The sequence below is a fragment of the Myotis davidii genome, unplaced genomic scaffold (genome assembly GCF_000327345.1).
Source record: "Myotis davidii unplaced genomic scaffold, ASM32734v1 scaffold96, whole genome shotgun sequence".
In the NCBI taxonomy this organism is placed as follows: domain Eukaryota; kingdom Metazoa; phylum Chordata; class Mammalia; order Chiroptera; family Vespertilionidae; genus Myotis; species Myotis davidii.
The window spans coordinates 933327-959445 of NW_006289416.1; the positions used below are offsets into that span (position 1 = coordinate 933327).

At 37.3% G+C, this 26119-nt stretch overlaps 1 protein-coding gene across 1 annotated transcript in view; it reads left to right on the plus strand.

Moving 5' to 3' along the window:
- L3MBTL4 (l(3)mbt-like 4 (Drosophila)) overlaps positions 1–26119 on the plus strand; it is a 303733-nt gene that overhangs the window by 83908 nt on the left and 193706 nt on the right. The window contains exons 10-11 of the mRNA XM_006761933.2: positions 7176–7261; positions 9717–9827. Of these exons, the coding sequence (XP_006761996.2) occupies positions 7176–7261; positions 9717–9827 (197 nt within the window). The remainder of the gene's footprint in view (positions 1–7175; positions 7262–9716; positions 9828–26119) is intronic.

Here is a 26119-nt window from a genome sequence, read left to right on the forward strand (position 1 = left end):
GATCACCCTGATAAACCTACTACCCATACATAGTTATTATAATATCATTAACCATATTTCCTGTGCTATGCCTTACATTCTCCTGACTGTTTTTATAACTAATTTGCACATCTTTATCCCTTCTCCTTTTGTACCCATCCTCTCAAACCCCCTCCCATCTGGCAGTGATCATAATTGTTCTCTGTATTGATGAATTTGTTTGTTTTTTAAATGTTCATTTATTTTGTTTTTTAGATTCTACATATTAGTGAAATCACATGGCACTTATCTTTCTTTGTCTGACCCATTTCACTTAGCATAATGCCATCTAGGTCCATCCAAGTTGTTGCAGATGGCAAGAGTTCATTATTTTTATGGATGAGTAATACTCCATTGTATATATATGCCACCTCTTTTTTATCCATTTGTTTATTTATGCTTTTTATGAGATTGAGGAAGTTCCCTTCTATTCCTAGTTTGTTTTATCATCAAGGTATAGTTCTTTATTCTGTAAATATTGTGTTAATATGTTGATTGCTTTTTGTATACTGAACCAATCTTGTATTCCTGGGTGGGGGGGGGAATCTCACGTGTGTGTGTGTGTGTGTGTGTGTGTGTGTCACACAAATATTTCCAACATGTTGCTGGACTTGGCTTGCTAATATTTTGTTGAGGAATTTTGTGTCTATATTTATAATGTCATTCACTTTTGAAAAATGTTTATATCCTAATAGAGTATCTAAAGCTGCTGTTAGTGCTAAGGAAAAAACAGTATGAACACCATATCAAAATTTTAGTTAGTTAAAATGTTCACAGTATGATTACTTGTCTTTTTTTAAAAAAACATTTTTTTAATATATTTTATTGATTTTTTACAGAGAGGAAGGGAGAGAGATAGTCAGAAACATCGATGAAAGAGAACCATCGATCAGTCACTTCCTGCACATCCCCCACCGGGGATGTGCCCACAACCCAGGTACATGCCCTTGACCGGAATCGAACCTGGGACCGGACCTTTCAGTCCGCAGGCCGACGCTCTATCCACTGAGCCAAACCGGTTTCGGCATGATTACTTGTCTTAATGAGGGATTTAACTCTGTCATAAGGGGTTTCCTCTTATGGCGTTGAGAGGGTTGACCCTTCCTGGTAGCCTTCTTTGAACCCCAGGACACTTCCCATTTGATAGGTGATATGTAAAATGAAAATACAAGTAGATTAACCACTTAATTGAGGTGTGAACAAGAGAGTGGAGTGCAAAGAAAATATACACAAAGAAAATGTGAGTAAAAATTGGGTTAAAGCAAAGTTTAGCAATAAACAAAACTTGTGATGAGTTATGATTATTCTGGCCTATATGAGTGCACCAAAGATGATAGGTCCCTATTAACTGCAAAACAAAGGAAAGATGTGAATGAAGTCATAGATAGTAGAAAGGTCCATGAGGCAGATTAATAGAATGCTGTGTACATAGGTAGTTCACAAACAGGAATTTAAACATGAGATTTTAAAAGGAAAACCAACCAGCTCTCTCTGTATATCTGTATCTATATCTATATGCCTGTATCTATATATCTCTATCTCTATTTCATCTATATATCTATATCTACATCCACATACATATCTATAATCTATATATAGATCTGTGTCTATGTCTATATGTTTACATGTTTATATGTTTATGTTTATATGTTTATATATATATTTATAGTTGATATGTAGTAAAAAAAATGAAAAGAAATTAATATTATCTGTTTCTGTTAATAACTTGGCTCCAAAATTTGTTAGCCATAGTTATTTTGCTTAAAGTGAATTTATATTTTAAGCATCATTTATGCATATAGATTTTTGCATTACATCTTATTTTATGGTTTTATTGTCAGAAAAAAATTATTTACTATATCATAATGTGTGTGTGTGTGTGTGTGTGTGTGTGTGTGTAATTGCACTTCTGAGAGCAAGTAAGTCTCCTGAAAGTGGAACAGCATGTGAAATCTGTACAGGTGCCTCTGGTGCATACTCAGATTCTCATAGACGCCAGTAAAAGAGCCTCTTCAAAGATAAAGAGGGGAAAAAGGCCAGTTCTTAAAACATGTAAATTATAAAATGTAAAGGTGCTTTTCACTGATTTAAATTTAATCTAAGCTGTTACATATTTTATTCAGTATATTTCTAGAGAGAACTAACAAATATAGCTGGGGCTTCTGCTCCTTCAGAATCAATCTACTGGAATTTTAGCTGAAGTTACAAAAGGAACCTTTGTGTACAAGTGTTTTCGTGAACGTGTTTTCAGTTCTCTAGGGTAGAAACCTAGGAGCAGTATTTTAGACTCTACCACAGGAAGTGCCCCATTTTACATTCCCACCAGCAGTTGTGAGGGTTCCATTTTCTCTATATCCTTCCTAACACTTGTTTGTGCTTTTGTTTATAGCCATCATATTTAGTGTATTTTGAACTTTTGTTTTGAACCTCATTTTTCTTAAATGACCTATATGACTTCACACATTTAACTGTTTATGGCAACTTTGTGAATTTTTGTCAATTATTTCAATTTCCTAGTTGACGAACTGAGGTCCAGAGAGATCAGGCAGCTGGCCCAGACATCTCATGTGGTGTGTTGGGGACTAGTAGCAGGCCCTGTTAGTGGACTTCAGGAACTCTTTGCCGTTTCCTCCTTATCATGTTGCTTTAAGTCCTGTTTCTGCCTGTGATGGAAGGAAACTTTTAGTAGAGGGCTGGGAACACAGGAGAGGGAGATGTAAATTTCAACTTCATATGTGGACATCTTGGTATTTGAAGCAGTGTTTGCAGTAGTCTTTGAAGGATCTGCAAAATTTTAACTGCGATATGGGGTCGAAGAGGATATTAGGTAGAAGGGACAGTATACACAAAAGCAAGATGACAGTATACACAAAACCAAAATGGGTTTCACTTTTGTTTTGGAGCATTGATAAGGAATTAGTAGGAAAAGAATTTTATGAAAGATCTTTAAAAGTGAGAATGAGGAGTGATAGTGAAATCTCTGCTGCAACCATGGTTAGGGAGCATTTATTTGGCAGTAGTAGGCCAGATGAGAAAGGGGAGTAAAAGACGATTAAAGAGATTCATAGTATGTGAAAATAGGAGTATAAACCTTCACCAGGGCTGTCGGAATGGGGTTAAGAAGAGGTAGACTACTTGGATTGCTACTTACTTGATTTGGCAAGTGACTGAATAAGAAGACATGAATAAGCTCTTAAATCAGAATTTCTTACGGTCTGGAGGGCTCTGCAAGTTGATGGGCCAGGAAAATAAATTTGGTTCTTGACCTTATAAGACTCTTTTCTTGTAAATACCATGTTCTACAGTAAATGCATTTTTATGTGATAACAAAAAGCCACTCCAAGTGAGAAAACAAATTAAACTTGCGTATTTTGCTAAGTGTGAGACAGTTTTTATAGCCATTTGGTACAATGTGCAATATTGTTTTATGTATGTGTCTGTGCCTCAGGTAGACATTCTACTACCATAGTCCCCATAGGATATTACTGTGATTCCATCAGTGAGTGATCCTGCCGCTGCAGCATAAGATATCATTATTCGTTCTCTTGTTTAACTTGATTGCAAATCATATCACTGTTTCCCCAAGGCATCTCACACAGAATGAATTCCCAACACTTTTTATAGTCACAGTGTAAAAGGATAGCATTCTCTTTTGCTATAGAGTGTTCTATAAACTAAATTCTACTCTTTGTGAATTAAATTTTGTTTTACCATTGAATTCTTATACATAAAGAATGAAGCAGTGCACATCTTATAGTTAAACTTCTTTAAAATAGAAATTGTGTATTTTTCTTATTACAGAACTATAGGAAATGTGTAAAATATGAAATGTTATAATGAATAAATTAAAATATAATCCCACCATTAGAGTTTACCATTATTATTTTCATTTATTTTTCAATATTTTTGTCTCTTTACTTAACTTTATGTTTAAAAATTATAATTGTTATCTTAGTGTTCATACTGCTTTGATAACCCTTTCCCCCATTCCATTTCATTTGAAAATATAATTTTCTTTAAATAGTCTTTGTGGACCTAGTTACCAATGACTGTGTACTTCTTTATATTATGAAGACAACATAGTTTATTTAGGGTTTTCCTTTGTATTTAACATTACCATTTTTCCAGTTTTTAAATAATGTTGGAAGACATCCTTTTAAAGAAATAGTTATATATATTTGCTATTTCTTTATGGATATTTGTGGAATTACTGGATTAGAGAGTATAGAAAAAAATTAAGCATTTGATACATATTTCCATATTACCCTCCATAAAGTTTATTTCTTCTAACAACAATATTAAAAGTTTAAAAGTAAAAGATAAAAATTAAAAGAATACCAGATTTCTCAAATTATTGGCAAAATTTTCTATGAATATTGTGTTACATGGACTGTATTTATTTTGCTTACATTTTATCCACAAGTCCTAGGATATAAAACTATATAATAAATCACATTTCTTTTAAAAAATATTTCAAATAAAATACTTTATATATACAGATTGAATTAGTAATAAAAAATCTTCCAACAAATAAAATCCTTGGACCTGGTGAATTATTTCAAATATTAATTACCATGAGCTAATGAGTATATCAAATTGCTCCAAAATTTTAGTGTCTGAACACATTAAGAATCAATTTCTTGCTTCTGTAGTAGGGCAGTCATAGTCGATAAGGGTTGGTTCTGCTCTACGCAATTATTCTGGGACTGGGTCTCTTCCAGGTCCTTGTGACTCTTTCAGTGAAGTCTGAGGCTGGGAAAAGAGCTGCTGATGGCACAGGAGAGGGCTTTAGGGGCCAAACTTGAACTTATTACATAGTTTCTACTTATTCCTTTCATGGAATAAGAGTCCAGGAAATGTAGCTGCTCAGTTATTTTCCCAAGAGAAAAAGGAAAACGTTTGAACCATTAAACATTGTATGCTATTCATATTTTGCTAATTCCTATACAATTGCATGTACATGCACACATACACATTCATACATCCATATGTTCATGTCCTTTTAAAATCTGTTCATGCTATAAAAATGGGATTATATTTATACATATTTTTCTATGTCATTTTATCTTGCTCAACTATGTTTTATAATAAATCTCTTTTAACTCATTTAGTATAGTTCTAATTCTTTTTTTAATAAAGGCTATATAATATTCCATGATGTGTTGTGTCAAAATTAATTCAGCATTTTCTCTATTGATAAAAAATTACTTAAAAATGCCTGTATTGATATTTCTGTGGAATTTAGAATGTAACAGAGGTATATGCTTATTTCTACATTTTTAAATTGTAATTCTACCAATCAGACTTGTTGTGAATGAGTGTGAAATGCAAGTTTATTTCCACAGAATAAAGCTATAATAATTAATACTTTGGGAACTAATGAAACATATTTTGTAGTAACAACAGCAATTGGTTTCTAGAATCATAAATTGGCTGGACTTGCTTATCAAATATTCTAGATGTTTGATGAGCAAACAGAAATATTTTAGTGAATTAATGTTTTGACAATTTAACTTCGTAATTATCTTGCAAAGCTAAAATTGCATTAGCAAAATTTATAGTATAACTATTTTATTTAATTATAACATTAACCATTAAGGTTTTTTAGGAACACAAATAATTACTGTATTTCAAATGGCATTGTGCAATTTCCTATAAATTCTGTTGACATAAGCAATGTAGGAATTCAAAGAAAATTATAAATTACTAATTAATTAATTGAACAGATTAATTAATTGAACAGATAAGTGCCTGCTAAGTGTGAGGCACAGCTAGGAGCTGAGGATATAACAAAGAACAAAAAGGACAGCATGAGGACCAATTACTCAGTGGAATGTTATGTAGTTAGTGAAATTGAGAGAAAATTAGAAGCAAAATAACCAGTGTGTTTTTCTATAATGTTGGCTATTGAGAGAGAGAGAGAGAGAGAGAGAGAGAGAGAATCCCCCATTGCAAATACCTGCCAGTTACCAAATGTTGGGTTATATTAGGTAGGTGTCATGCACTTTTCGAAGGCAATTCTGCTCAGAGCTCAGCCATGTAGACAGGTTGGTTGTTTTTTTTGGTGATTTCACTAGACATAGAAGAGACTCTGTTCCCGTAGTCTATTCTGAATATTCTTCATTTCGGCCTTATTTTAAAATAATAAGTTACAAAATGAGCTCTTTTGACAAGTGCCTGAGATGAGAGTCCATATTGTAGATCAAAGAGTTCTCCATGTGCTTTCAGACCTGAGTGATGACCAAGTAACAAATATGGCATCCTGTTGTAAATATGATTAGTTTTCAGAAGGTAAAAGAAAAATAAATATTTTGTGAAAGTTTGTCTAGAGATCTAAAGCTGTATTCAGGGACAATGGTGACTAGTTTATAGTCTTAAATGTCCCTATTATTTAAAAAAAGAAAAATTCTATTACAGTTCAATTTGTCAAGATAAGTATAAAACAAACCTAAGGGAAATAAGAGGAAGGAAAGGGTAAGAATAAAAGCAGCAAATGAGATAATTAGAAGAGACAAAAGAAAATAATAGAGCTGATGAATAAATCTAAGTATTTATTTCTTAAAAGGAAAAAAATTACACACAAGTTTGACAGTCCTCTGGCAAATGTAATTAGGAATAAAATAACACAAACATAGAAAAACAAAAAACCAATTAGATGGAAATTTTTAAAAACATGGAGTGTTTTATACCATGTTTTACCAATATGTATTTTTAAATCAAAGTAATAATAGCAAACCTGGGAAATTATAATTACAAAACCTAATAGATGCAGCATTATTGGAGAGATTCTATTTTAAGTTCATGCTTTGACATCAGACTCTGCTTGTGAGTTTTTTAAAATTTGTGAGGTGGCTATCTGGGTTTGAGCTGGCTCTGCCAAGTACTCATATCACCATTTGATCTTGGCTAACCTGCTTATCCTTGTTGAGTGAATAAATGAACCAGTAAATGAATGCTCTTGTACTTTAGTGAGTCAAAAAAAGCCCTCTCAGAGGTTCTCATAGGCTTAGTTAGGTAATACATGTGATGTTCTTAGCACAGAGGATAAATTGTGAGCATTCAAATAAGAGTAGATGTTATGATTATCAAATGTCTTATAGTATAAGGGAATCAAAATACCAATGAGTAATCTTTAGATATTTATATGTATTTTTCAGGTTATCCTGATCCAGAAAATTTTTCCTGGACAGAATATCTGGAAGCTACTCAAACTAGTGCAGTTCCTGCCAAAGTATTTAAAATGGTAAGTTTGTATCCATATACATTCTCAACTTTAAATAATGTCCATGTTGAGTCATGCCTTTATTTGGCAGTTTTAAGATATTCTAGTATATCCTTTTTAAAACTCAAGTGTTATTTTCCTGACCAATCTGCCTTGCTTTTATTTAAAAATGCAAGGGAGGCGACTCATTTACTGTTGTTCCTGTGCATAAATATAGGTGATAATTCCCCAGCTTGAAAAACACAGGAATCCTACACTAGTGATATTGAAAGCTCCTCATCAAACTCTGATGAGCAAGTCCTTCATTTCCGGTTCTATAAGTCCACAACTTTCATGTCTTGGAATTGTTTCAATGTCAATGGTGCCTTAGTAAAATAGGGAATTGTTTGTAGCCGAGCATTACAGTTTTATCCACTTTGAGGGAAATAGTGCTTTTAGCATTGGTTAGAATACCAATTATTTAAAGGTCAAATTTGAATTTATTTCAGGATTGACCAAAGTATAAATTACTTTGTAAAAGATAGTGCTTTGATAGTATAGTTAGAAATATTTATGTTCTACACCAGTAGTTTTCAAATGTTGTTCTCTTTCAATCCTATTGCTGTGCTACAGGCTCCCCAGCTCATCTTTAATCAGAATTTTATATAGTGAGTTTCTACATATGATTCCATTTACTGAAAGTTTTCTAGGAATCAAAAAGGGTTTAAAACAAAATGTTGTTTCATACACACACACACACACACACACACACATACATATATATTGATTTTAGAGAGGAAAGTTTGAAGAGAGTAAGATAGAAACATGGGGATCGAGCCTGCAACCCGAGCATGTGCCCTTGACTGGAATCGAACCCGGGACCCTTCAGCTCACAGGCTGACGCTCTATCTACTAAGCCAAACTGGCTAAGGTTGTTTTATTTTGTTTTAAATTTTCTTAAAATAGGCTAAATTTGGCAGAAAGAGGTATGATTAAATTAAGAAGGCTAGAAGTTCTGAACTGTTAGAGAGGATTTTAAGAATTCTAAAAATATGCTTTGCAAAAATATGAGTTGCTTTTAGTCTTCCTCTCTCTTGCTTTCTGTCAAAAATTCATTTTAGTTTCCAAAAGGAAAATTACAAGAAAATAAAATTATGAAAAAAATTAGCTAAGAAGGCAACTTGGGTTATTATGGATTCACCTCAAGCTTTAACATCTGCAGTACAAACAATCCATGGGTTGTCAGGCCAGTGACCTTGGGGGAAACAAGAACAATTTTCAGGGATCAGAGACTTACTCATAGTCAATATACTCTGTTTACTAGATTTAATAATGCATTTTAGAAAGAAAATATGCTTCCACAAAAGCTGGAGAGAAACAAGCCAGATCTTGTGAAAGAATATATAGTTTATTACTCACAAATTATGAGGATTTTATTTCCTATCGCCATTTCTAGGCTTAAGAAGTTCAGTGCACTTTCATTTTCAATGAAGTCAATCGAACACTTTTATGTGTAGTAGCTTTCAAGTGAAACTTTTTGCCAACCTATAAGTACTGTCAGAGTTGTCTTTTGACTTTGATTTTGTTAAATTTCTTCATTTTCAGTGTATATCCTGGTATATTTTTCTGACTCCATTTTCTTTATTATTGCTTGAGTGTTCATCATTATAGACTCCTGATTCCTGGCATTTTAAGTCTTGGGAGAAACTTAAATTAATACAGTTTAACATGCTTATGTTACAGATAAGGTAAAAAAAAAGTATAGGTTATAACTTTAAATTACATTGTGGCATGATTTTATAATAGTTTGCCAGTTTGAAATTATGAAGCTTTTATCTAAATATTATTTTAAAATTTAGATTTATATAAGATTATGGTTATCTTTTCTAATTATTTATTAAATAATTTTGCCTTGTGGGTCATACACTCAAAAAGTGGGCAGTGAGAATAGTCAACAATTTCTTAATTTACAAGGTTAATTTCAGAAGGAAAAAATAAGTAAACCAATAGATAAATTGTAATAAGATCCTTTTAGAACAGTGGTTCTCAACCTGTGGGTCGCGATCCCTTTGGCGGTCGAACAACCCTTTCACAGGGATCGCCTAAGACCATCCTGCTTATCAGATATTTACATTACAATTCATAACAGTAGCAACATTACAGTTATGAAGTAACAACGAAAATAATTTTATGGTTGGGTCACAACATGAGGAACTGTATTTAAAGGGCCAGAAGGTTGAGAACCACTGTTTTACAACCTTGATGAATTATTTGTCTTTTCAGCTGTCTTGAAAATGACCAAAAATCATTTCTCTTCTCACAGGTTTTTATGAAACTGGATAAAATAACATGCATAAAGTCCTATGTTCTCTTAAAACTAATTCCATCGTACTAAAGATCTGAATATAAAACTAGAACAATAATATTTTAGGAAAAATTTAATAGCTTAACTGAATAGTTGAAATTTGCATGACTTACTGCACTTGTAATGTTACAGCGGTCGCCTCATGGTTTTCTGCCAAATATGAAACTTGAAGTTGTGGATAAACGAAACCCCAGGTTAATTCGAGTTGCTACGATTATAGCTGTTGATGACCAAAGACTAAAGGTACACATTTTAGATTATTACATTATTACACTGGCATTTCCTCTCATGTATCCTGACATGCAGGCTACAGAGGCTCTGATTTCTTCGCACAATAGAAGAATAAAACTTTGGCTGACTTCATTTTTAGTCAAATGGCTTTGGGTAGAGAGATTTCCAGCTGAGGTGTCCTGTGATATGGTAAATCCATAGATCAGACATGTCTGACTTTGAGAGGGATTCTATTCTAATGCATTCCTATTTGGATTTGATGTTTAGACTTGCTGAGTTTTCTTTCTTTTTTACGTTTCATAAAATGTGAAATGAATTGCTTCCACATACCTTTTGCTCTGTCAGACTATATCAACCTTGAATGGACATAAATGCCTTAGGGCTTGTGGAATACAAGCAGCTTCTGGCCTCTCGCAGCTCATCTCTAGGAGACCCTGCCTTGAAGTCTTCACGCTCTACCCATCCCTAGTCAGTCCTGCAGTTGGGTAAATAGTTGTCACAAGGAAGAGGATAAACGATTGTCTGTGGGACAGCAATTTTCTGAATAGAACAAACTGCAGAGAAGATTTAGCAGTATGGCTTAAACTTCCAAACATCAGTCCCCCACTCCCCCCCAAAAAAAGGCAATGAAAATGAGCATCAGGTTTTCTCCTGTGAATTCTTGTTTAAGGAGGGTTAAGGTAGTAGATGGGGCTATTGGGAAAGCAACTAATGCTTTTCTTGTCTCCTCTTTGCCTGTACATTCCTCTATTACTTTATTAGTATATTAGTCATACTTCATAGTTTTCTCTTTTAAAGTTTTAAGTACCTTTCAAATACTATTTTTATCACTGGCACGTAATAGATGCTTGATATACTTGTGAATTAGTAAATAAGTGAATGAAGGAGTAAATGACATTGCATGTATTTTGGTATCCTGCTATTTGATTGCATGAATTGATCATGTTAGTAAAAAAAGTACCCCTCCCTCATTTTTAATTTCTTTCTTAATTACTCTTCCATTGGAAATCTAATTCAACATAGTGTACTGGCAAGTGCCATTGGATAAACTGATCTGGTTTTAAACTCCAGGTCTCACTCTTACTTACCTGTGATATTAACTTGGTGGGTACTCAACTTATTTGAATATTCCTTATGTATAAATTGATGAGGTTAATAATGCCTACCTCATAAGCTTGTTGATAAAATTCAGTGAAGTGATGCATGTAAAATACCTGAAACTCTTTAGAGGTACTTCACTGTACCTAGCATAGCAGATCCAGTAAAGACTGACTTAATTCCTTTCTGCGATTCCCCAAATATGTAGTTGCCCTTATATGTTTGATTGATTCTATTTCATCACTGCTTTTTTTTTTTGGAATAACTTCTATTTTTAACTTCTATTTTTAGGACAAATGCCCTATGCTACTCTCCCTGGATACCTTTATTTTCTGTGTTCCTGAAGGAGTCTCATGTAGCTACATGTCATCAGTAGATGGTGAAGGAGAAAAACACACAGTCCTTTGTGAACAAGGCATAGAGTTTGGAATTTCCTTGGGGATGCTAATCTGAGCATGTGATTATGCAGCATGGCGGTGTTTGTTGAGAGTAGAGTCAGTCTGTCCAACAATATTGTGTGACATAGATACTATTATTATGCCCATTTTGTAGATGAGGACAGGGAAGCCCAGAGAATTTAAGTAATTGGTCCATGGTCACAAGCTAGTGTATGGGAGAACATTTTTAACCCTAGCTTTCAAACAGAGGTTTTCAATTCTAGAGCTTATAGTCTTCCTGTTCCTTCTGCTCTTATGTTCTAATTTTTATTGTAAATATCTCACTTCAGAGTGAGACAGCAGGTGTCCAGGATGGGGAGTAGAGTTCATTCATAACTGCACCTACTTTGTCTTTTGTGCTGAACTGCATTGCTGATCCTGCCTGGAGGTTTGTGTGTGGTACTGACACTTCCTGGCAGAGTTTAGTAGATCCAGTAAAGATGGCCTTAATTCCTTTCTGCCATTCTCCAAATATGTAGTTGCCCTTATATGCTTGATTAATTGTTTTTATAACAGCTTATTTGGAATAGTTTGGAATAGAAGGATGGGCATTAGTTCTTTGAATGTTTGATAAAATTCACCTGTAAAGCCATCTAGTTCAGGGCTTTTATTTGTTTTGAGTTTTTTGATTACTGCCTCAGTTTCTTAGTTGTAATCTGTCTGTCCAGATTCTCTGATTCTTCCTGGTTTAGTTTTGGAAGCAAAGATTTTAGGTTGTTGTGTCTCATTTTCATTTGTTTTCAAGAAGCTTTTGATTTCTCCCTTTATCTCATTGTTAACCCATTCATTGTTTAGTAACATGTTATTTATCCTCCATATCTTTGTGTGTTTTTCTGTTTTTCATAGCATTATGGTCAGAGAAGTTGCTTGAAATGATTTTAACCTTCTAAAATGTATTGACACCTGTTTTGTGTCCTAACATGTGGTCTAGTCTAGAAAACGTCCCATGGCCACTTAAAAAGAATGTATATTCTGCTGCTTTGGGGTGAAATGATGTGAAGATATCAAAAATCCATTTGATCTAGTATGTTATTTAAGGCTCCTGTCTCTTTGTTTATTTGCTGTCTATCTGGAAGATCTATCCATTGATGACAATGGGGTGTTAAAATCCCCTACCATAACTGTATTACTTTAAATCTCTCCTTTTATGTCCATTAATATTTGCTTTACATATTTAGGTGATTCTATGTTGGGTGCATAAATGTTTACAAGTGTTATATCCTCTTGTTGGATTGTTCCCTTTATTATTGTTTAGTGTCCTTCATTGTCTCTTACTATAGCCTTTGTTTTGAAGTCTGTTTTGTCAGATATAAGTATTGCTACCCCAACTTTTGTTTTTGCTTTCCACTTGCATAAAATACCTTTTTCCATCCTTTTACTTTTAGAATGTATCCTGAAGACAGTGTATACATGGGAGTTGTGTTCTTATCTAGTCAGTTACCTTATTTCTTTTGATTGGAGCATTTAGCCATTTACTTTTAAAGTTATTACTAATAGGTATATATTTATTGCCATTTTAGTTTCTTTTGAATAAATCTTTATTGTCCAGATTATTACAGTTGTTCCTCTTTTTTCCCCCCATAGCTCCCCTCCACCTGATTCCCACCCCACCCCATGCCCTTACCCCCTGCCACTGTCCTCATCCATAGGTGTAAGATTTTTGTCCAATCTCTTCCCACACCCCTCCCACCCCTTTCCCCCTGAGAATTGTCAGTCCACTCTCATTCTATGCCTCTGCTTCTATTATATTCAACAGTTTATTCTGTTCATTAGATTTTTTATTGACTTAATTTTTAGATTCACTTGTTGATAGATATGTATTTGTTGTCACTTTGTTGTTCATAATTTACCTTTTTCTTCTGCTCCCTCTTCTTAAAGAATATCCTTCATTATTTCATATAATTCTGGTTTGGTGGTGATGAACTCCTTCAGCTTTTTCTTCTCTGTGAAGCTCATTATCTGACCTCCAATTCTACATGATAGCTTTGCTGGGTAGAGTAATCTTGGTCGTAGGTTCTTGCTATTCATCACTTTGAATATTTCTTGCCACTCTCTTCTGGCCTGCATAGTTTCTATTGAGAAATCAGCTGACAGTCGTATGGGTACTCCCTTGTAGGTAACTAACTGTTTTTCTCTTGTTGCTTTTAATATTCTCTTTGTCTTTTGCCCTTGGCATTTTAATTATGATGTGTCTTGGTGTGGTCCTCTTTGTATTCAGAGGTCTCGTTAAGTTTCTCGGATGTTTGTAGAAGATTCTTGAGTAACTTTATAACTGCTTTTGAACTGTATATTCCATAGTTTGCTTTCCTCCATTTCTTTCAATTGTGACATGATTCTTTGTCTCTGCATTTTGGCTGCTTCCTTGTGTTGATAGAATGGCTTTGTGTGATAGGTGTCCTATTGGGCCCAGTGGCTCAGCCTCCCTAATCACCTGATTTGGACACTCTTGGTGCACCCCTTTGTGGGCTGTGAGCACAGTTTTGTTGTAGTTAATTAAGCCATGATTGCAGTTGGTATCACTCGGAGGAATTGGCCTCCAGGCCAATTGGCTGTGGTGACCAGCTGCGACTACAGTGGGAGAGCTGCTTTGCTGGAGCCACACTTATGGGGCAGGATTTGCTTCAGTGGGGCTTTGGTGCTCACTGAGTCTGCCTCTTGAGTGTGTCACTTATGGAGGTGAGGAGTTGAAATCTGGTATCTGACCACTGGGTACACTGGTTCCTGGATCTCCAAGGAGGTGCAAAGTCAGCCACTGCCTGAGTCCACCCAGCAAGAGCTACAGCGAGATCTGCAGATTTCCCCTCTTTGTTTGGGGTTTGGAAGTTTTGGAGCTCTCTGACCCAGCTGCAGTTTGTTAGGTTAGGCTGTGAAAGGACGGGCAATTCATATGTGCCGCTGCGCACAACTTGTGTGGGGTTGTAAATTGGGTGGGGCGGCCATTTTAGTTTTTAACTATGTTCCTTGTTGTTGTTGTCTTCTTCTTCTCCTTCTTCTTGTTCTTCTTCAAGCAAGCCCTTTAACATTTCTTGTAATACTGGTTTGGTGGTAACAAGCACCTTTAGCTTTTTCTTGTCTAGAAAGCTCTTTTTCCCCCTCAGTTTTAAATGATAATCCTGTTGGATAAAGTAGCCTTGGTTGTAGGTTCTTGCTTTTCATCACTTTGAGTATTTCATGCCAGTCCCTTCTGGCCTGAAATGTTTCTAATGAGAAATCAGCTGACAGTCTTATGTAATCTCCCTTGTAGGTTACTGATTGCCTTTCTCTTGTGACTTTTAAGATTCTTTATTTGGCTTTGTCTTTTGCTATTTGAATTATGATCTGCTAGGAGTCCCAGTCTTGGTAGGTGGCCTTATGTAGAGGGTAACCTGTGGGACCAAGTGGTGCAGTCTCTCTGTTCACCTGAGTTGGGTGCTCTAAGAATGACCTTTATACATGTGATGTGGGCCCTCCAGTTGTAACTGAGTCTTGATTATTATTGGCCTGTTTGTGCATTGAATCAACCCTCAGGCTAGCTAACTGTGAGGTTCAACCCCCAACATAGAGTGCAACCTGCTGCTGCATAGGCGCTGATCACATGAAGTGCAATTCGCCAAAACAGGGTTTGGTGCCTGCCAAGAATTCCCTGTGGATATGCTGCTTGTGAAGCTTATTGGATCCTGCTCTATTGTTGTCTGCAGCTGGCCATTGGGTGTATTGGGTCTGGGCCTCTTTGGAGGGACTCTAGTGAAGGCCAATGTCAGACACTGGCCCTGGGTAACCTGTTTGGAGCTATTAGCGGCCCACAGCTTGGGGCTCCCTCTGCTGGGCCTGTGTGCTTGTGGAAAGGACCAAGTTGTGCCTCAAGGCCAGCTTTTACTAGCATCAGGCCCAGGGACAGCTCAGCAAAAGTCTCAATGCACCCAGCAATCCTCCTCTGCATGCAGGCTGTCTGTTAGGCTCAGTCACTTAAAAAGGCTTGGGCTGTACTCCTCAGCAGGGCTTACTAAAGGACGGGGCAAGGGGGATTCCAGTGGTTGGTGCTATTGCTTCCCTCCAGGCTGATACTCCAAGGAGGGGAATGCTCTACCTGAGAAAGATGGCTTCTGCACTATGGGGGAATGATTCAGAAACAGGGATCCTGGTGGCTGACCCTTTAGCTTTCTCCCCAAAGCACCAACCCCACATTCTCCTCATTCAGCTCTAGTCTGCTCTGCTCTCCCTCCATCGGAGCCAATGGTGAGTGGTCATGAAGGAAATTTTGTGTGTTGGCCTTTTAAGAGGATAACTGCGTTTCTAGCCATCTCTTCCTGGTGGACAGAAACCCCACTGCTTTTCACAGCCAGATGTTATGTGAGTTCCTTTCCCAGTTCTGGTGCTCTGGGCTGGAGAGCCAGGTTTTGCATTCAGACCCCAGATTTCTCAGAGGGAATGCCCCACAGCTGAGATATCTCTCCGGAACTTCAGGTGCTGCCTGCGGGAGCCTGGCCAACCCTCTTGTGCCTCCACACTTTCTAATAGTCTTGATGTGGTCTCCTCTTTACATCCTTGGTTATAAGGGTTCTCTGCAGCTAGTCTTTGGTTGGTTATTCAGGATGATTTTTCTGCATTTTAGTTGTAATTCTAATTTGGTCCTTGGGGAATGTCAGCGTAGTTTCCACTTAATTTGCCACCATTTTGGAATCTCCCTGAGCCTCTTTTCAAGCATAAACTTGAGATGATGTAAACTTGAAACTGCCAGATGCCACCACCGGAAGAGAACCTGTCTGACAATACAATCAATGAGGTATAAAACAGCATGGAAGAAGGGAGAGGGACATCAGCTCTAGTCTGCTCTGCTCTCCCTCCATCGGAGCCAATGGTGAGTGGTCATGAAGGAAATTTTGTGTGTTGGCCTTTTAAGAGGATAACTGCGTTTCTAGCCATCTCTTCCTGATGGACAGAAACCCCACTGCTTTTCACAGCCAGATGTTATGTGAGTTCCTTTCCCAGTTCTGGTGCTCTGGGCTGGAGAGCCCTGCCTGGGGTTCAGACCTCACACTTTTCAAGGGGAACCTCTCACAGCTGTTATATCCCTCCAGGACTTGAACTGCTGCCTATGAGTGCCTAGCCAGCCCTCTTGTGCCTCCTTATCTCCTAGTCTCCATGTGGCCTCCTTTGTAAGTACTAGCTTATATGGCTTCTCTCCAACTAGTCTTCAGTTGGTTATTCAGTATAACAACTTTTTTGAGATATAATTCAGACATCATAAAATTCATTGCTTTTGAATATATGCCCAGAATAATTGTGCAACCATTACAACTATTGAAGTTTAGAATATTTTCTTCCTCTGCAAAAGAAAGCTGATACCCATTAGCAACCACTCTTCATTGTACACCAACACCTAGTCCCTGGAATCACTAATCTATTTTCTGTCTTTATGGATTTGCTTTTCTAAACATTTCATATTAATAAAAATCATATAATATGGAACCTCTTGTATCTGGTGTCTTTCATTTGCAAGCTTTCAAGATCCATTCTTGTTTTAACATATCAGTACTTCATTACTTTTTCTTTTTGGGTAGCATTTCATTGTAAGAATGTACCACATTTTATCATTTTACTACTGATAGACATTTGGGTGAATATATGTTTTTGTGTGGACGTATATTTTCATTTCTCTTGGAAATTTATCTAAGAGTGGAATTGGTGGGTTGTATGGTAACTAACATTTGAAGGAATTACCACAATGTTTTCCAAAGTGACTGCATCATTGTACACTTCTACCAGCAGTATATGAAGGTTCCAATTTCTCCACATCCTCATAAACATTTGTTACTGTCTGTTTTTATTTCTCTTTTTTTAATTTTAGCCAATCTAGTAGGCCTTATGAGTTTAGATCCAAAGAATCTGAATTATTACAGTTAACATTTGATCCCTAATAATATCTTGGCCAAGAGAAATGAGATGCAGTGACAGTTACTTAGAGGTTGCCATTGTAGATATAGTATCAGTAGTGGATGTGGTGTTGTCTCAAATCACAGAAGTAATAATAGTAGAGTAAGAAGAATGTTACTGAATGTTTGTATTGTTCCAGCTATTTAACTAAGTATGCTATATATTGCAACTTTTCTTAACAAAATTTGTTTTTTAATTTATTTTTTGAGGTACAATTGACTTTTAACATTATATTAGTTTTAGGTGTACAATATAATTCAAATAATCACCACAATAAGTCTAGCTATACAACAACTCGTATAGTGAGGATTATTTTTTCTTTATAGTTGGCCTGGGTAATTTAAGTAGTTTTACCAATGTTTCACAATGAGTAATATAAGAGGTGTGTTCAAACGGAGGTATTTTTAACTCCAAAGCCAGTGAGCTCTCATTTTAGCAATTACCCTATACCTGTGATAAGCCATTGGAATTAGAGACTATGAATTACAGTGTTGGGGTTTGGAACAGAAGTAGCCTGGTGCCAGATATTCTATACTCTTGCTCTTGTAAGTCCACTGGTACTAGTCAGGACAGATATTCTGATGTTCACATTGAAAATATTAATCTGGTCATGTATGGTTCATTGGTAAGTGACATGTGAAATGTTCCTTACCGTGGCAGGTTTTTAAAATGCCATTTTCCCTTGTGTTGATTACAGTGTTTATTAATTGCCATGGTTACTCTCTAATAAATATTTATAATGACTCAGCATGCATGTTGTTAAATTTACAGCCAGTTAGTACATTTAATACTTACTCTTTTGTTTGGCTGCACAGTGTACTCTGTTATATCTGAAAGCCCATTACTGTCACCTTATTAGAAAATGCACATTAAGTTACAATAGATGGATGACTGCTTTTAGGATGTTTATCTTGTACTTGGAAAAAATGTATTCTACACATAAATATAAAGGGAGGACTTAAAATAGTAGTATTTGATAAATATTTGCCCTGTGGGAGCTGCAGCTAAGCTGTGAAATGAATTATAAATGAATTTAAAATAGATGCTTTAGGAAGTTCTACTGAATCATTAATAAATTGGGTCTCTTTAGCAAGTCTTTTTATATTTAATGCATTAACTGAGTGTATTTGTGGCATTTCTAAATGAAATAAGAACATCATGACCAAGAGAAATTGTCATAAGTGGTCTTCTAGTTATATGACTAGAAACTCTTTAAATTTTAACTCAGACTAAGTATAAAGTTTTTGTTTGGAAAAAAAAAAGTAAGTCCAAATACAATTCATAAATGCTGTGCTTTCACTGACTTGTGTCAGGTTACAATACTTTGAGAAAGTCACTTGACCCTGTGAGTCTTAATTTAATTATCTGTCAAAAATGGAGCAGAATCTGGAATATATCGTCTTACTTGCCACTCTTTCTAACCAGTACACATTAGCCTACTGGTTGGTAGGATCCTGTTTGGCCTGTGGGCTGTAATAGGCCAACTCCTGTTTTCATAGATATGCGATACTGATTAGACTACAAAATGAACATATTAAGTTGTTACCCTTAGCAGAAGTCGTTTTGTATCCTTGCTCTATTGTTTCTAATATTTGATTTTTTAACTAAGCTACATTTATTTTTAATTGTAGCTTATTTTAGATATTCAAAGAAATGAGACTTACTATCTAATCAACGGCTTCTAGAATGTATTAAAAAATACATTTTTTCTAGTATTTATCACAATCCGTTTGATTTTCTGTGTGAATGCACTCAAGCCCTGAAATGATGTATAATCTTTCAGAGTAGGCTTCTCTGGCTTTGGGTTGTGTTCTCCAAGAAATGTAAGTGGAGACTCACCTTTTCCATTTCTATTAAAGTCAGCAGATCCAGGACAGAAACAGAGGCCCAATAGCACAGCAGTGAAACACTGCCTTGGCGATGAGTCAGGTCCCCCCATCTGGAGCCACTGCCAGCACTCCTTAGGTAATCCTCACGCAGCCCTCCTCTCCCGGCCTGATCTCATGAGATTCTGACAGGATTATTTGGCTGGAGGCATCGGTTTAGTCATGCACTAGATAGAATAGAAATAGAACATTTCACAGTTTCCCATGCAGAACACTGTCTGTGTAGAAACTTCTTCAGTAAAAGATGACGCTGTTGTAGCACTAGTTATGCTTAACCCTTATTTTAGGGTTACGTATTTCTTTCAGTATCTGAGCAATGCTACAGATTGCTCTGCTGCAAAATGCACAGACATGTGTATACAAGCACCAAATGACATTTGTGTTTCAAGGGTTAAAGGACTTTTGAGTGTGGATGTGATCCCTTTACTCTTGTCACTTCATTGGAAGCTTTATGTTTACTCAGAAAGCATGACCCTTGCTTGCTGTGGCAAGGAAGCCTCTGGTTTCCGGCACCTTCAGGCAGATCGTGCAGTATGGACTCTCTGTCTTATTTCAGAGCCAACAAGAGAGTCTGTTGGATTTTTCTTAGCTCTGGAGAGACATGTGCATTCTCTACTCTTTTCCTGCACAGACATGGACTATTTCTGACCAGCTGCAGTTTTGACATTCCAAATGCCCTTACTAATATTGATACTTAGCTAATTATGTGGAACATCATCTCTTTTTCTCACATTCTGCTTTATAGGCATTCTATTTTTACCACTGGAAAAATAGCTATCAAAAATTAATAAGTGAATGAAAACACCCCGGAATAAACTGTTCTGAAGTCTATGCCATTTCTTGTGATATAGGAAAAGGTTTTAGACTCATGGAGAGGAGATTCTTCGGTGAGAAGGGAATGACGAGATCCTTACATCATATTAATCTATTGCTAAAATGTAGTTATATTATTTTCCTTTTGCTACTGTAACAAATCATCACACAATTGGTGGCTTAAAATAACACAAATTTGTAATGTTACAGTTCTTTAGCCCAGAAGTGTCAACTGGTCTAAAATAAAGGTGTCAGCAGGGCTGTGTTCCCTTTTAGAAACTCTGGGGGAGAACTGGTTTCCTAGCACTTTCCTGCTTCCAGAGGTTGCCTCTATTCCTTGAGGCATGACCCCTTTCTCTAGACTCAAAGCCAGCAGTGAGGCATCTTCACACCTCTCTCTGACAGGCCTGCCTCTCACTAATAAGGACCATTGTAATAACCTTGGACCTGCCGGGTAACCTAGGATAATCTCCCCTGTCTCAAGATCATTGACTTAATCTCACACCTGTGAAACCCCTCCAGCCATGTAAGGTAACATTTTCACAGGTGTCAGGGGTTAAGATGTGGGCAACTTTGGGAACCATTATTCTGCCTATTGCAGTAGTATTAGATAAAGTTGAGATACTTATTAAAAAGAGGTGAAAGTGGTGAGACCTACTAAGTAACAAACAGCTTCTGTTTACTGAATGAGAAGAAATCATTCCAACAACTGTCAGTTCTAGGATGAGATTAAGACTTGGAACTCACAAAACTAGTTGGGAAGATAGGTGAAATTACAGTTCAACATATAATGTATGGCACAAACATCAGGTGCTCTAAGCGCTCATTGAAAGTACAATAAGCTTTGTAAGTAAGGAAGCTGAGGGGCAGATGGCATCTCAGAAAGAACAGTTTTTCTCCTGTTAAAAAAGTATATAACAGGCCTTGTTTTATTTGCATTTCCAAACACCAAATGCCTTTATTTACTATTACGTGGAGACAAAGGAAGACTTCAAATATGTTTTATTATGTGGATATGCATCATGTATGTATATGTGTATGTGTATATACATATCTTTGGTTTACATTGGAAGCCCCTTGGGCAGTTGGTCTATCCAAGATCTGTATTTGAACCTGTATGCAAAGGACTCTTGGGAAATTGCTTGGCTGTAGGAAATATCAGGGCTTAGCTGTTGGAAACAGGGAACAGCAAGTGAGGGTCCACAGCTTAAGCTGGATCTACTGTTTTGTCTTGCTACTTACTAGTTCTTAGAGGCGTATTTCCTGCCCCGCCTACCCCAGGACTCCATGTGGAGTGTATGTAAACAATGAAAGCTATTTCATTACTGTCTTCTATAATTGGCAGCTGACAAAGTTCTTAAAATTGATTGTAAGGTACATCTGGATTTTATAATCACTATTGTGGTACAGGGGTGGGGTGAGGGATTTGCATGATAGAATCAGGGAAATACTAGAATTCTGTATTTTACATGTGTGGCTGTTTTTTCATCAAAGCTTGCTCTGTGATATCAGCACATAGGTTTTTTTCCTACTACATGGAAGTTGGCTTCATTTTATGTGAATGTACCAAATTTATAAATGGACAGTGAAATCTGTCAACCGATGGTCATTGGCACCATTTGAACATCAACAAGAATCCCCAATTTGGGGTGCAGCAAAGAAGGAAACTTTATTCAGTGCAAACAGCTCAATTGTGATACAGCATGGCTGTGGAACAGCTCAGTAGTGTTATAGCTCCATTATGAATTAGCAAGGCTGTGGAAAAGCATCGTGGCCAGGTAGTCTTGGGGAGAGGCCCCTCTCCAGCCAGACAGCTCTGCTCTGCTTTGGTCTGCCCACTCTGCTTCAGTGAGACATCTTTGTTGTTTCAGTTCAGCCAGGGCACATTGTCTTCAGTCTTGTGGAAAGGGAGAGTGCACTCCCATAGCTAAAGGGGAGCTGACATATAGATAGAAGTCCCTCTGCCTGGCCTCTGATTGGTCCATCCTCATGTAACTGAGGACTCCAAATCCCAGAAATTTGATTGGTCCAAAAGGCACTACCCTGATTGGTCAGAATGGAACTACTCTAATTGCTCAGTGAAAGTGCTGATGGGGATATAGCTGTGCAGCTCCAATTAGATGGGGAAAGTTTCAGTCCTATTGGTTGAAATATGATTCCAGAAACTTCTTTGTAAAGGCTGGCTCAGATGGTAGGAACACAGTGGGGGCTGGCATTTCAGTGCCAGAGGCCTGTAGGCTTCTCCCTTAAGTGTGGTTTGTATAAAGAGGCCCCTGTGTAGAAATGGCTGCTAAGCTTGCTCTCTCTCTCTCCCTCTCCCCCCCCCTCTCTCCTGGCTTCTTCTTTCTAAGCATGTCCTAAGGTGAGGATTTAAAAAAAAACAACACAGAGAACCTCAGCTTATCACATCCTTATATGGCCTGGATAGATAGAAGATTAATGTGAGACCCTGGGCTAGACGTGCTGAGAGACTCAGAGGGCACATGCTATGCAAATGAAGGATGCAATAAGAGCCACACTCCACACACCTGGGCCCACCCTAACCTTTGGGTAGCCTCCTTGGAAATAAACAAGAGCTGATATTTAATAATGCTTGTGTTTTTTAGAAGACTGTGGTAAGGAATCTTGCCAAGCAGATTTAGGCTTCAGCGACCTTTTTATGCCATTACAAATAGTGTCAGCAGGTTAATGCAATGCAGAATGTGCTCACTGTAGTAGAAGAAAACTCTTTATGTCTTTATTAGACTTTCTTTAAAAAAAAGACCAGTTAAGCCACTGAGAGCCCCTTAGTAGGTAGTATCTTTTTTCTCAGGGTTTCAGGAAAATATGTACAATATTTATACATATGAGCCACATGTAGATACTTTTAAGGCCATTCAGGTTTGTGGAATGACTTCAGAGGTTTTGCGTAAAAAACCTTTATAATAGAGCAGATATTATGTTTTTTCTACAAGTGCTGAGTAACTGCATTGGTTTTCCTCCTTTTTTTTTTTTTTGGTAGTTATCTTTATTATTGAAAGTATTACAGATGTCTCCTTTTTTCCCTCTTGATCCCCTTCACCCTGCTCCCTCTCCAGGTCTTCCCCAAAATACCATCTGTCCATCTGTGGGCCAAGCATATCTATATTAATAAAAGGGTAATATGCTAATTAGACCAGATAGACCAGACATCTTTTGTACTTCCTTCCAGACAAAGCCTCAGTGGCTGCGAAGGCCAAGGAGGGCAGGCAGCTGCTGCGGCAGTGGCAGCAGCAGCAGAGTGATGGGGGTGGTACCTTCCCCTGATCGGCCTGGTCACCTCCCGCAGAGGGAGGCCAGACTGCAGCTTAGGCCCTCTCCCTGTGGGCCTAAGCCATCAGTAGGACATCCCCTGAGGGCTCGTGGACTGTGAGAGGGGTCAGGCCGGGCTGAGGGATCTTCCCTCCCCCGCCCCCCCGCCCAGTGCATGGATTTTCATGCACCGGGGGGCTCTGGTATGCATATAATTTTATTGGCTAATCTCTTCCTGCCCCACTCCCTCCCCTCTGAAATAGGTTGGTCTGTTGCAGGTTTCATTGTCTCTTTTCTGAGTGGTCTGTCTTCTCAGTCTGCTTCAAGTGTCCTTCTATAGTCCCTTATTTCACTAGGTGTGTAATTCTTGTCCCTTCTCAAATAGTTGCCTGTTAACAAATTTCTCAGTGAGGCCAAATTGAACCCTGTGGCTGGAGAAAAACAAAGAGCTATTCAGAGGACTCAAATTTTAAATGTTTCTCCACAAATGTTCAAGCAAGCCCTAAGTCCCTTCCTGTAGTTTTACTGAATTTACCAAACCAGTTCTTGTTCCCATTCTACAAGAAGACTGTTCCACACATCCTCTTTCCTCTCATCCTTCTCTTGCTTCTCCTCTCATAACTTTGCCTCCCATTCACTGGGGAGATAGAAAAAATACAAAGTATCTTCTATTAATGTCTGAGCACACACACTCAGAAGTTTTACTTCCTGCAATGGGAGCATTATTTCTGCTCATATCTATAGCAGTTCACTCTCTTCTCATATGAATTTAATTTTTATCATTGGACTTACAGTTATTTTATGGTTGTGATTACATAGTTGTTTGTTTTTTCATCATCTGTTTGGCCACCAGGAAGTAAGCTAATGGAATATACACTTTTCTCTCTTGATTACCCAAGTACTCCTTTTTTATCAAATGAAGGCAATTACAAATTGTGTTAAAATATATTTGTATTGGTTTTAGAGAGGGAGGGAGGGAGGGAGGGAGGGAGGTCAATGATGAGAGAGAATCATTGATCGACTGCTCCCTGCATGCCCCCTACTAGGGACTGAGCCCACAATCCAGGCACGTGCCCTGACCAGGAATTGAACTGTTACCTTTTGGTCTATAGATCGATGCTCAGACACTGAGCCATGCTGGCTGGGCTACCCAAGTACTCTTGTTATCCCAGTACCTATAGGCAGTACCTGGCATTTTATAGGTGCCAAATAAATATTATTGCTGAATGAATGAATGAATGTGAGCTGTCCATAAAAAAATGTATAGATAGGTTATTTACTGCTAGTAAATTATTATGTACTATTAATTACTTATTACTTATGAAAATAAATATGCATTAATCTTTGGCATTAACTAGATGCCCTCTACATATTTCTTTGAAAAATAATAGCTATTTATAACACCATGTGGAAAATTGGTTTAATTGGTGCTTCTCTATTACTAATATAACTTTAATAAGTAGTATGGTAGCTATATGCTTGACTAAGTGCTATAATATTGGAATAATTGAAATCATGCATTGTTTCAATATATGTAATGCTTTCTCTGTTGGAATATTGACATTGTGAATCACGGCAGTTATAACAGTGTCAAAGAAGCAAAGCCCATTATGGAGCTATTATGCTAATAACATATGACAAACAGTGGTTCTGTGGAATAGTAATGGATACATAATGGATAATAAATGGTTGGAATTCTGAATAGTAATGGTTGCCAGTGATTTTCTAGTAATAATAATCTCCTTCTCTTAAAATGAATGTCAAAAACTGCCAGCAGCATGAAGGGTCCACATTGCTTTTTGAAGGTGACCCACTTCACTTAGCTTAAGCCTCTCTGTGCAGAAACCCAAGTTAATCTTTCTGCTTCTCAGCCTATGAGACAAGTTCCTCTGACAGTCTGGGTCCACAGTATTCAATTGTCCCTCCACTGGTGTATTGGTATGGCCTATCTTAATAAATACAAACCCCCCACACCTCAAATTGATGTATACTGTAATATACAAAATATTGTTACATCTTCTCATTCACTGTGCACCACACTATTCCTCATTTGCATCAAGATTCCTGAAAGAACAAAGACCTTTACACCATGGGGCTCTGTGCTATCTTTAGGAAACTTGCCACCTTGACCTCTGCACATGCTCCCTGGTACCCTGTTTACCACTCCTTGACATCTCTGACATTCCACAGTGGCCTCTGAGGCAGCTTCTTCCTACCAGGGGGGCTGTCCCCCACTCTGTTGGCATTCTTGCTTTCACAAACTCTGAGGCTCTTTAGTTGCCTTGAGACTCAAGTATTGCAATGAGAGTCCAGAGACACATGTTTGTGCTGCTCATAAATTATAATTCACCTATCACTACCCATGAGCCAGTTTGCTGCTGGAACAGTGCTTCCCTTCTGTTGAAGCTCATTTTAATGTTTCCATTTCCATTTTACTTGCCTCTAAAAACCTACATTTATTCAAGAATAAGGTCAACCCCAAATGGTTCCCTTTATCTTTTAGATTCCCCATTCTACTTAGGGCCATGGAGAGTGTTGCAGAAACCTCCTTCTAATCCTGCCATTCCTCCCATCTCATAGCAAAGGGTTTAACTGCCCACTTGCCCAGATGGTAAATTGGATTCCTATTTACTCCCAATCAACTCTGTGTAGTAATTAGATCATCTAGGGTAGCACTGTCCAGTAGAACTTTCCAAGATGATGGAAATGTTCTCTCTCCACTCTCTTCATTGTGGGAGCCACTCATCATGGGTGCCTAGAGCACTTGAAATGTGGTGAGTATGGCTAAGGATCCGGATCTTTCATTTTAGTTAAGGTTAATTAATTTAAACGGAAATAGCCAATTGTGAGCACTGAGTATTGTATTGGAAAGTGTAGCTCTAGGGCA